The 11,514-nt window shown below is 49.1% G+C and overlaps 3 protein-coding genes across 3 annotated transcripts; 2 read left to right on the top strand and 1 right to left on the bottom strand.

The window, feature by feature from the left end:
• Positions 1 to 317: 317 nt before the first annotated feature.
• On the bottom strand, positions 318 to 5,703 carry CSE1 (importin-alpha export receptor). Its single transcript, XM_024464141.1, has 6 exons — positions 5,396 to 5,703; positions 5,200 to 5,345; positions 4,983 to 5,150; positions 4,758 to 4,928; positions 2,978 to 4,692; positions 318 to 2,918 (listed from the first exon to the last, which is right to left on the bottom strand). The coding sequence occupies exons 1-6, from the start codon at positions 5,463 to 5,465 to the stop codon at positions 2,276 to 2,278; spliced, it is 2,913 nt and encodes a 970-aa protein (XP_024328661.1). The 5' UTR covers positions 5,466 to 5,703; the 3' UTR covers positions 318 to 2,275.
• VC83_00447 (uncharacterized protein) lies at positions 500 to 1,799 on the top strand (the record flags this gene model as incomplete). Its single annotated transcript, XM_024464140.1, has 2 exons — positions 500 to 1,447; positions 1,506 to 1,799. 2 exons carry the CDS (start codon positions 500 to 502, stop codon positions 1,797 to 1,799), a joined length of 1,242 nt encoding a protein of 413 aa, XP_024328670.1.
• TSC2 (Tuberous sclerosis 2 protein) lies at positions 5,688 to 11,463 on the top strand. Its single transcript, XM_024464142.1, has 2 exons — positions 5,688 to 6,032; positions 6,210 to 11,463. The coding sequence occupies exon 2, from the start codon at positions 6,248 to 6,250 to the stop codon at positions 11,069 to 11,071; it is 4,824 nt and encodes a 1,607-aa protein (XP_024328660.1). The 5' UTR covers positions 5,688 to 6,032; positions 6,210 to 6,247; the 3' UTR covers positions 11,072 to 11,463.
• Positions 11,464 to 11,514: the final 51 nt, after the last annotated feature.

The raw sequence follows: 11,514 nt of genomic DNA on the forward strand, positions 1-11,514 counted from the left end.
GTTCATTCTACGCAGGCAGTTCTACAAGCCCTCCAAGTTCTGAGTGACTTTACGGAAACTGGGAATAGTGGCATAAGGGAGCCGGCAGTTACGCTCCGTTCTTTAGAGCGTATAGAAAGGGAATTAGTAGTCAAAAGGGCAAATGAGGGCATTCAGGGCACATTGGACATTTGGCTTATGTAATGGTTTGATTACTCGATATTCAGTATATCTCGATATATCTAGAGGAATTATTATATCGACTTATCGCGTGAGAACTGTAGAAAAGTAATTAAGGATTCTTATTTCGAAATTCAACCATACCTAAAAAATGAAAGGGGGTCATCCCCATCACGTGTCTACCCCACACCTGGAACACCATTCCCCAGCGGCCTCGCCCCCCTGCCATAAAGCTTGCTTCCATACTCGCTGACCAGCTCCAAGATCCAATCCAGCAGCTCACAACCCGCACACACGCACGCGCGCAAGTTGCAACCACAACGAACTCGACGTAACAACGATGTCGACCACGCGCCTCACATTCCTATACCCGCACCTCTTCCGCGCCGTGCGCCGCGTCGAGTGTCCTGGGCCCGGGGCTGCTGTGCGCCAATGCGCGCACTCGGGGAGGCAGAGGAGAGCGGGGTTTGCGGGGACGGCAGGGGGGAGGGTGAAGTTCGCGGAGAGGAGGGGGAAAGGTGTTGAACCAATTGCTGAAGGGGAGAAGGAGGGAAAGGAGGAGAAGATGGAGGAGAGCAATGTGGGTGAGGGACGGGTATCGAGCCGGCCGGAGGGGGCTGTAGAGAATGATACTGCCGATGCGATTGCGGAGGGGGGTATCTTAGCTGCGGATGCAGCGAGGGAAAAGGACGATGCGGCGGCAGCACCGACGCCGGCAGTGGAGGAGAAGGCGGAGGTGGAGACCGACAAGGACAGGGACAATCCTGCACAAATCAGCGATGACGCACCAGCTCCGAGTGCCAATCGCGACACCCCTCTCACAGACTCAGTCCTGCACATGGATCCCCCACTCGAGAGCCTCATCGGCAGCCTCCCGCACCTCGCGCCCTCGCCGTACGTGCACCACTTCGACTCCTACACTTTGACGCAGCGTATCGCCGAAGGGGGTTTCACCTCCACACAGAGCGTGGAAACGATGAAGATCGTGCGGGCACTACTCACCGCCAACCTGGACATGGCCAAAGACGGGCTAGTGAGCAAGAGCGACGTGGAGAACGAGACGTACCTCTTCCAAGCGGCGTGTTCGGAGCTGCGAACCGAAATCCAGAATGCGCGCAAGGCGAGCGCGGAGGGGATGCGACTGAGGCGCACAATGCTGCAGAATGAGGCGGATATCTTGAATCAGAAGATGACGCAGGATTTGGCGACGCTGAAGGATGAGTTGAAGGAGATGTTCAATGATCGCAAGATGGAGGTGCGGATGGAACACTCGAATATGGAGAGCCAGGTATGTGTCCTCGTCCCCCTTTCCTCCTCCGAGCAGTGTATTTAGTAACCCATTGTAGATCCAGGAACTCAGCTACAAGATCACCGTCGCGCTCAACAGTGACACCAAGTCCGAGGTTGAGGGCGTGCGCTGGATCCTGACGCGCCGCGCCGTGCTAGCTATCGTCTTCATGGCGTTCGTCGTGCTTTCGAGTCTGAGGCTCGCGAGCTATCGCAGTCAGGAGTCCGCTCTCGCGTTACAGAAGGCCGAGAGGAAGGAAGAGCTGCAGAGACAAGCGGCGAAGAAGCAGAGGGAGGCGGGGACTCAGACAGAGGAGGCTATATTAGCGGCTGAGGGGGTGAGCACAAGCTAGGGTCGAGGAGGTGTATTGTGATGTATTGGATAGATACCCTAAGGTTGCCCGTGTAAGAGTATACACTGTACTGTATGTAGTTACATAGGATGTGTTGTGGGTTACTTATAGACATGTATGGAAATGAGACGATGTAATAAGACAAAATGGCATCTGATCTTGGCTCACATTCGGGCCTTCATGCACAATACTAGGTGCGAACCCTAGCACTCCATCTCTCGACGACATCGGAGAGGCACTTCAAAATGAAATCAGAGTTGTATCAAAGATATCTCAGGTTCGAACAGCACGTGGTATCATCGTTTCCATAATTTTAACTAAATACCGAGCTCGAAATCCATCCTTCTACACTTGTAGTGCCCCTCCCTCCCAGGCCGGATTTCCCCATAAGCCCGCCAAATGTCGTCAGACATCACTTTTTCTATCCTTTTATACGCCTGAAAAGTGCCGCCTACGGCCTTCTCCATTCCGCTAGCTCAGCTGAGACACGCCGTAAAGGCTGTGCGCAGCTCATCGTTCAGCCTCTCATTAACCCAGCCGGCCAGCGTTGCTGCATCAGCTCCGCTTCCCTGCTGTCCACCGGCACGATAGTACTGCGCGACCCAGGTCTTGATATCCGTCATCTCAGGCCAGGCGTCCTTCGGCTGGCGGCGACAGGTATTCAGCTGTGTAAAGCCGACGCCGAAGGTCAGATCGTCCACATCCTGCTCCACAACGACTGCGTCATCCGCCACTGGCATTGGCGCATTCACCATGAGGTTGATGAGTGTTCCTGCGGTAAGGGTCCAGCCTTTCACGTATTTCGAGGCAAACTTATCCGAGTCGGTGAGCGTCTTGGTGAGAGAGATGGCAGCGGTCTTGCGGTCAATCGGCTTGGCAAGTTGCTGCGTGAAGGGGAGGATGATGGTAAGGTAGAGGGGGACGTAAGCATCGCCTTGGATGCTGTCGGAAGCGGCGATGAAATAATCTGCGCCGAACCCATGCTTGGGGTCGTTGAGAGCAGAGACGTGGTGATAGAATCGCACGAACCGAAGCTTGAATGCATCAGTCACATTCGGCGCTGATAGGCGCGAGTAGACGAGTTGAAGAATGGCGGGGAAGTATGTGACCAGGGTTTGGCTGCAAGGTTATATGTTAGCAGAATGTCAAACCTCAGATTTAGAAGCAAAGTAACCTACCCGTTGAACGTTGAAACGACGCTCTCCAAAATGTCGAATGCATATGACTCGAGCTTGGCTTTCTTAGTTATAAGATTCTGAAATACTCCAAGAACCGCCTCGATTTGGTTGTTGGCCACAATATCCTGGGCGCCACGAGGGATAATGGAGCACAAAAGGCGGGATAGAGCTGGCACATTTCCCTTGGATATCCACAGATCCGGCATAAGAATTGGAGTAATCAGAGCTTTGTAGTATTCAGAAAGAGCCTCCGAAGGTCTCGATTCCAAAAGTGCGGCGAACAATTGGAATACGTATGGCTTGAATTCCTCGACGTCATTCGTTAGGATTCCGGCAAATGGCGCGTACAGTGCTTCTTCGAACCTTTCTGGCTGAGAAGGAGCACCATATCTGATTAGAGCGCCCAGCGCTTCAAAGTGGTAGTAGTAGAATCGCGGGTTGCTGGGGTTTCGGCTGATGATCTCGGTAATATTGATGAGATGTTGAAGAACGGTGTCTGTGATTGGGATAACACCTTCTCTAATGACGATTAACACTCTCATAACACAGCGCATCAGGAATTCATTCTCCTGGATCTTTTCTGGTGCCGCATCCTTCTCGATCAGATGGAACAAGTGCTCCACAAGGTCTTTCGCATATGGCTGAACTTGATCTTTGCCAAATACGTGCTTTCCAGAGTCATCCACCAAGCTTAACACCCGCTCCACAGCAATCGAAGCATAAGTGTAAACGACATAATTGGGAGAAGCCAGGTTCTGGACAAGAGGCGGGAATGCAGCCTGCCACTGTTCATGCGTCAACTGGCTTCTGAAGGTGTAAAGGTAATTGATGGCATCCACTTTCAGGATTGGCTCGACGCCCTCAGAATTCAAGAGATCGCTTGCGATGTTATTCTGGAAGAACTCCACCACATCCAACAGCTGATTCGTTGTCTTAACTCCATGGCTAGAAGTTGATGCTCCTCTTGCTGCAATTGCAGAGAATAAATAAATGGCGGCGTCTTTGGAGCGCCACTCATTTTTGGGGTCTTGAGCATACTTCTCAAAGTAATGCTCGACGTATTTCCCGACAACCTTGGTAAGGAGAGGTTCAAAATGGCCCAGGAGAGTCCTCAGGAATTCTGTCGCTGCTCTCCTCCTAGTGTCAATATCTGAGCCCTCGAGATTTTTGCGAATATACTCAATCGGCTCATCTTCGAATTGCTCAATATCGGATTCTCTTAAGCTTACACTTGGAAGTATAGCTTTCTCAACAACTTGCTCAAGTACACCCTCGTTGTTGAAGTTCTCTGCGTGTTTCTTTATCCCACAAACTGCAGTTAAGAAGTGCAGCCCTTTGCTAATAACGAGGTCGTATTTCGTTTCTTGGCCGATGGTCGTGAGAAGGTTCCATACACTGGTAATGAATGGTTGAAGGAGCTCTCCAAAAGCATCTTCGTACTTCTGGACGTACAGCACCAAAACTTCGCAAATATCTGTTTTCACAAACTCTAGTGGCCCGGCTTCAGTATCGTCACCCGTGTGTAGGTGGGGGTTATCGTAAGTCAGGTATTTCTGGAGTAGCGTGGTAATAGACTGGAGGTTGTCCTCGAAAGCTGGTGGAAGATCCTGGCACGACAGATCGTAGAAAAGCTTCACCAAAAGGTTCATAGTTGCGAAATTCTCCTTTAATGAAGCTGCATTGTCTTTGTTGGCCTCGATCTGCCTATCGGTGCTCTGTCATGAGATTATCGCCTTAGATTATCACTCTTATAAATTTTATTCGGGGGTTGAATTCATACCACAAGTAATTGTAAGAACGGTTCCGCAAACTTCCCCAGCACATGATTGATCTCCGCAAAGAGGTCGTCTGAGCGGAAAAGCGGCCGCCAGCGCCGGAAGATCGAGTGTGCAACCTCCAAGACTCCGTTGTTGACCTTTGCGTTATCAGGTGTCAGGCGAGAAACAAGATCCTAGTCGGAGTTAGTTAGAATCAAACGACTTATGAGGGCGTGGGCAAATCTTACACCGACAAGCGTATCCCAACGTTGCCAGAAGTCTGAATCCGCAATCAAACTGATCGCTTCCCCAAGCTGTGCTTGTATGGATGACGGCACTCTTATCATAAGCCCAATAAGCTCACTTTTAATCGTAACTACTGTTGACTCGGGAAGCTTGTATCGACCTTCCTCGTCCTAAAATGAATTATTAGGACGGCCTTTGCAAATGGGGTAGTGAACTTACCACATAGTTGAACCGGATGTAGTTCTTGAAGCACAAAGCACTTGATAGTCTGGTGTTCAAAGGGAAAGACTCAGAAGCTACTATCTGCAAGAGCGATAACGAAAATGCCGGCTTCTCCTGCTGTATTTTCAACAGCTCCGCCTCAGCTTGTCATAGTCAGCATATAATAGCCAACAGTAGAGGTAGACATATGTACCTTGTTTATGCTGGCGCGGATCCAAAGTAGCTTGGAGAAGCTGCGCAACTGCCTGAAGTTCAGCATCCATGTTAAGTATATTCAGGAATATACGTTGTTGAATGGGGGGAATAGTTCAACAAGCACAGTTGTTATATTTGTATGCTTCCGCTTCTCTCGAAGCTAAACACAAACAGCGGCAACGAGAGTGCGGGCAGCAACGCCGGGTAAACTAATTTTCCGATCAGATGACTAAGCCACATATTGTTGAGATCTCGGGACATTTTGGTCGATGATCATGCATCGTCAGTCAGGGTTACTAAGAAAATAGCTTTCGAATTGGAACCTGGTCTGATCGGAGTGAGAGAATGCGGTTTCGTATTGGCATAATTTTACGATCGTCGACAAGGAATAACCCCTTTGACCGTGCTATTTTTATAGCTTCTTCTTTGAGATGGTCGTGTTTCCTTTACCTTATCTATAGAGTACATAACTTAACTAGCAGATAAGCTCTTTTGCCGACCCTTGTGAAATGAGGCCAGGACTGGCCTCTTATCCCCGCTTCGCATCCTTATCTTTTTCAACATCAATGTCGTGCTTATAAAAGCTTCATACCTACCAATTCTGACGCGCACTCATGTGTCTCGACCATTCTGTGGTAAGTCCCAACAGTCCGTTCTTTCTTTCGCGTTATTTGCTTGAGCCTTGCCTAGCGAGTGTATGTACGCAGCACTAGTCCCCCAAGTCAAGCTACATTGCCAGCGACAGCAGTTGCTTCGACGAAGGCGGATGCGCTCAAGGTAGAGAGCTCGTGGCTGACCTTCACTCATTACAGATATCACCGTCTCGCCGGAAGTTCGATAGCAGGATCTTATGCCTCCACCCTCCGGGCACGTAGCGCAGACTCCAGAACCGAAGAGTACGGGTCTTGCAGGAGTCTTCAAAACCTTGACTGGGCAGAAGACGAACAGAGACCTTCCATCATCGCCCTACCCTCCCTCTTCGATACCGGTTGCGACTGTCCAGCTTGCGCAACAATTGAATGGGCCGGATACATCGAGAGGGGCCATCTATGGCGGCCCGTCGGAGTATGAGGACCTGTATGAGAAGCTAAAGCCAGACAACTCTTTTGCGGATAGGCTTGCGGCGGCAGATTCTCTCCGACTTGCCGTCTCGGACTATCCTCTGAGTGGTGTTACCAGCATATGGTATGCAGCGAAGGACCTCATATCTCCCGAAAACCCAGCCGACGTTCGCCGCACTGGGTTTGAACTCTTAACAGCATGTGTCAAGCATACTTCTGCGACAGATTTGGAGAGAAAGGAGTATTTCAACACATTAACGGCACCGCTACACCCAGATGATTACCATCTGCAGCTTGCTGCTGTGACTGAGCTGGCAAATAATGGGAAAGACCTCTCGGGGTTTCATTACGATGCGATCCCACTCCTTACTCGGTGGCTACGAATGGCCTTCGAAGCATTCGAACGTGCGCGCAAATTGCCAAGGCAATCTTCCAACAAATCCACTCAAACCAAGGTGCCTTTGGGCGAAGAAACGAATATCCATCAGCTTTTCAATTTGATTGTCAATGTCATCAAATTCAGTTTCAATGTCTCAGATGATGACGAAACTGGAGCTCTCATCGACGAGATAATCTACATTGCGGTTCATGCGACATTTCCCAACGAAATTCGCGCTTGTGTACGAATGCTGGATGCAATTGTAACATACGGCGCAATCCCAAGCGATAAACTGAAGGATTTTGTGTCGGTGCTCTGCTCTGTACACTTTATGGTTCGAGATATCAGGCGAGACGCATGGCATACGATTGGGAATCTGTGCAGGTCTCACAATGGCCATACCACAATTTGGATCCTGCTCGACGTCCTTCGCCGTTCGGACACAAACCAAAAAAAATCGCAGGCGGTTGTCCGAGAGGTTCGCGGGTCACTCTCCGTCCTAGAGAGAATCATAAGCAAATGCGGAGAAGGAGGTTATCCGCCTGTGCCGTTTGGCCTTCTCATGGATGCGCTCTCCATGTCGTTGGTTGTTGACCAACCCAAGGTGGATCAAGACATAATGCATCTTATTTTATCTCTATTTGGCGAGGACGAGGCTTCACTAAATTCGAGTATATTGGAGGAAGACTGGACCAAACTGTTCGACATAGTGTCTAGATGCGCTGTTCGTGCATTGGAAACATCGGACGGCAAGGTTATAAGCCAGGCCACGCAGCAATTCAACTCGTCTTCGTCTGCGTCGTCGACCACCGATAGCTCCACTCATATCACGACTGGCATAGCTCAAACATTCTATGAGCTAATAACTAGGGTCGAGCACCTTCTGCTATCGATGGAGCCTGATGACTTCATGCAACGGGAGAGTTGCATCTTGTTCTTCTCGAGCGTATCAGTCCACATACCAGATTCATGTGCTAAGTTGGTAATTCGGTATTACATCGACTTTCGATTCTGCTATCCTTCGGATAGCAACTGGGAGCTCAATATCAAAACATTACTAGACGCTTTCTTCCTGAACAGAAATCGCCAGACCGAGACACGACTACAAGCTCTGCAGGCAGTCACCGATGTCTATGACCTGGTCGAAATGATGGAGGAATATAATGACACGGACAGGAAGCAAAATTTGGTCGCCGGCATTCTCAGTGGCTTAGCAGACGAGAATGATCTCACCGTCGTTCATGATATTGTGGCTTTTGCTGTCACAGTTTGCGATACCGCAGAACAAGATGAATTTGAGTTCATCATCAAGCAATTACACCAGTGTGTCAGCAACGATCGATTAAATTCTCCACTATTCCCACAAGCTTCCCGCCCGTCTATACAGTCTAGGCGGTCATCTGGTACGCTCGAGAACCATGCTCCACCGTCGGCCCCATCCGGTATTATCACAAGAGGCGTCATTCAAATATTCATGAGAACAATGGATAGTTCTACAACAAAATGCCTCCGAGCTTTCGATGAAATTCTTTGGGTCGTTCGATCTAGTTCCTGTGATACAGAAGCTCGCATTTCCGCCTTGAGAATGCTTGTCCGCCTCCGTGCTGATTGGGCAAACCGGATATTCCTTACACCATTCACAGAGTCGGAAGCTTTAGCAGCGCTACTCTATCGCACGCCGGCGTCATTAGCCAAGAAGCAAGCAGCTGATGAAGCCCAGCAAAGCCGGTCAACACGAACAGAGGATGCTCGCGGGATACGAAGTACTTCTGCGGGACAGTCGTACACAACTGCCTCCGCCGCAAGGAGTACCAGTGGTGTGAGCCGCACCCTTCGGCGCAACCATCAGATGTGGATGACCCCAGATCCTGGAGCCCTCCCGGAACAGCTGTCAGACAAGGCAAGCCCTATACTATTGTCCATTGACTATGATCATGCAAACAAAACAGATCCAGACGACAGTACCGCCCACAATGTGATGGAACGGAAAACCCTCAAAATAAATATATGGCTTGAAATTGTCATTGGACTTTTACAGCAAGGATGCGACTGGGAACTGTACAGCTATATCCTGGTTCACTTACCTTCACAGTTGGCCAACCATGCACTTTTCAAGGGAGCTGTTCCTCAGGTGAAACACCTTCGAGGCCTTCTCTGCGAACAAATCAAGAACGGTAGTTTTTACGAGCCTCCTGTATCTTCGGGGCTGCGAAAATCCGACACTGCCATCTGCGTGCTTCAAGCACTTACTATGGTTATGAGCTATCACCAACATTTTTCACGCAGCGAGGAGGACGAGCTTGTTAAGTCGCTCATCCATGGTGTCGGTGCCTGGGAACGAGCAGCAAAGTTCTGCATCCACGCTTTGTCAATCTGCTGCCACGAACTTCCCGCTTCTATGAAGCTTGTGTTAGGCAGCATTTTGGTCAGGATGTCTCAGATTATCACGCAGTCCCATGTTGCTGTCCATATCCTTGAATTCTTAGCTTGCCTTGCACGGTTACCCGACCTTTACTCGAATTTCAGGGACGAGGAATATCGCACCGTGTTCGGGATATGCTTTCGTTACCTTCAATATGTACGGGATCAAAATTCCAAGTCAATGTCGAATAGGAACAGCACAGTTTCAAGTCGTCCAGCGAGTTCTGCTTTGGATCCATCAACCGCATCGGGGGATGGTACCAAAGGGGACAGCAGCGCTGCCAACTCTTCTAATGACCTACCTCAATATGTGTTTACTTTGGCATATCACGTCATTACCTACTGGTTTTTGTCTCTACGTGTCTCAGACCGTGGAAGCCATGTTAGTTGGATAATAAAAAATCTTGTATGGACAGACGATTCTGGCAAACAGCGGCTAGATGAGCAAGCGGAGGTGACCCTGGACTTTATGCGCAGGACAGCGTATGCAGATGTCGACGAATCAAAAGGAGACCCTGGATTTTCTTCAAGGAATCACGATGAGGTCCTCAAATCCCGCTGGATTGTGGGCCAGAGTGTCATTACTGTCGAACAAGCTACAAGAAGTGGCTGGGCTCAAATCACAAAGAGACAGGCATCTGCCACCTCACACTATATGATTCACCAAAATTATGAAGCACCGCGAGCTCATCAAATATTGAGCCCGACTGATGGTGTACGAGACCCAAGTCGTCCAAACAAGAACTGCTTCCTCCCAAGCAATCTCCCTGTGCAACTATTTGCACCTACTTCTAGTTTCATGCAACCCATACACCTGCCAGATGACGACATGATCAAACGTGCTATTTCGAGTCTCGATCGCACTTCTACAGTTGACGGTCACAAGGTGGGTATCGTTTATATTGGCCCGGGACAGAAAAATGAGAAAGAGATATTGCCGAACATCAGCGGCAGCACTGATTATATGGCCCTCCTAGCCGGTCTAGGCACCCTGACGAGGCTCCAGCAGGCGACCTTTAATACACAAGGCTTGGACAGAAATAACAACACAGACGGAGAGTTCACAATTTGCTGGCGAGACCGTGTAACCGAGTTGGTGTTCCATATTACGACGATGATGCCTACCAATCTCGAGCACGATCCTCAGTGTATTGGTAAAAAGCGCCACATCGGCAATGACTTCGTCAATATAATCTTTAACAATTCTGGCAACCCATTCGATTTCAATACTTTCCCGTCGGAATTTAATTATGTCAACATCGTTATCACTCCAGAATCACGCCCCTCGTTTGTTGCTACCCGTGATCGGAGCAGCGTCGACCCTAACACCTCGTTCTATAAGGTTCAGGTCTTGAGCAAGGAAGGATTCCCAGAGGTCTCTCCCGCATCTGAAACTAAGATCCTGAGGCTCAAAGCGCTCCCCGACTTCATACGTTTTCTTGCACTTAATGCTTCCGTATTTTGTCTTGTGTGGGCCAACAGGCATGGTGGCGAGTATATCTCATCATGGCGCAGCCGTTATCGAGAAATACAACGATTAACGGATAAGTACAAAAACGCCAGCACCTCAACAACGTCACCTCCTGGCACTGCACCTCAGGGACAGGCACCGTCGACAACCGATAGTTCAAGGAGCGTCAGAGACAGTTTCACAACTCTTCGGAGAACCTCAGTGGCAAACTTCTTAACTAATATCAACGATCATGATCGACCAGCGAGACCACCGTCCACCGCTGAGTCTGATAACGAGCCGCGAGATGGAGACGATGAAAATATGGTTGGGGCGCTGGATTTTTCAAAATGGGCATCATGACACAAGGAACAGGCAAATATATAGCAGGGAGACGGCGCATGGATGTCTAGATATACCACAAAAGCAATCTGTTTCTCGTCTTTATTTTAGCTTCTGTCTAAGCTATAATTTAACAATAATATTTATACATGTGTTTCTCCGGTGTCAATCTCCCATAAATGTTTCCATAGTGTCAATCACGTATAGGGATTTCTGTAGCGTCAATCACCTAGAGGTATTTCTATAACATCACCCATAGGGGTTTATGTGGTCTCAATCAGCTATAGGTGTTTCTATGGTGTCAGTCTCCCATAGGTGTTTCTGTAGTGTCAGTTTTATACAGGTGTTCCTGCGGTGTCAATCTCCTATAAGTGTTTCTTTTGTGTTAATCTCCTATAGGTATTTCTGTAGTGTGAATCTCCTCTCCTATAGGTATTTCTGTAGTGTGAATCTCCTCTCCTATA

Source organism: Pseudogymnoascus destructans, assembly GCF_001641265.1.
Source record: "Pseudogymnoascus destructans isolate 20631-21 unplaced genomic scaffold scaffold_1, whole genome shotgun sequence".
NCBI classification, from domain to species: Eukaryota; Fungi; Ascomycota; class Leotiomycetes; order Thelebolales; family Thelebolaceae; genus Pseudogymnoascus; species Pseudogymnoascus destructans.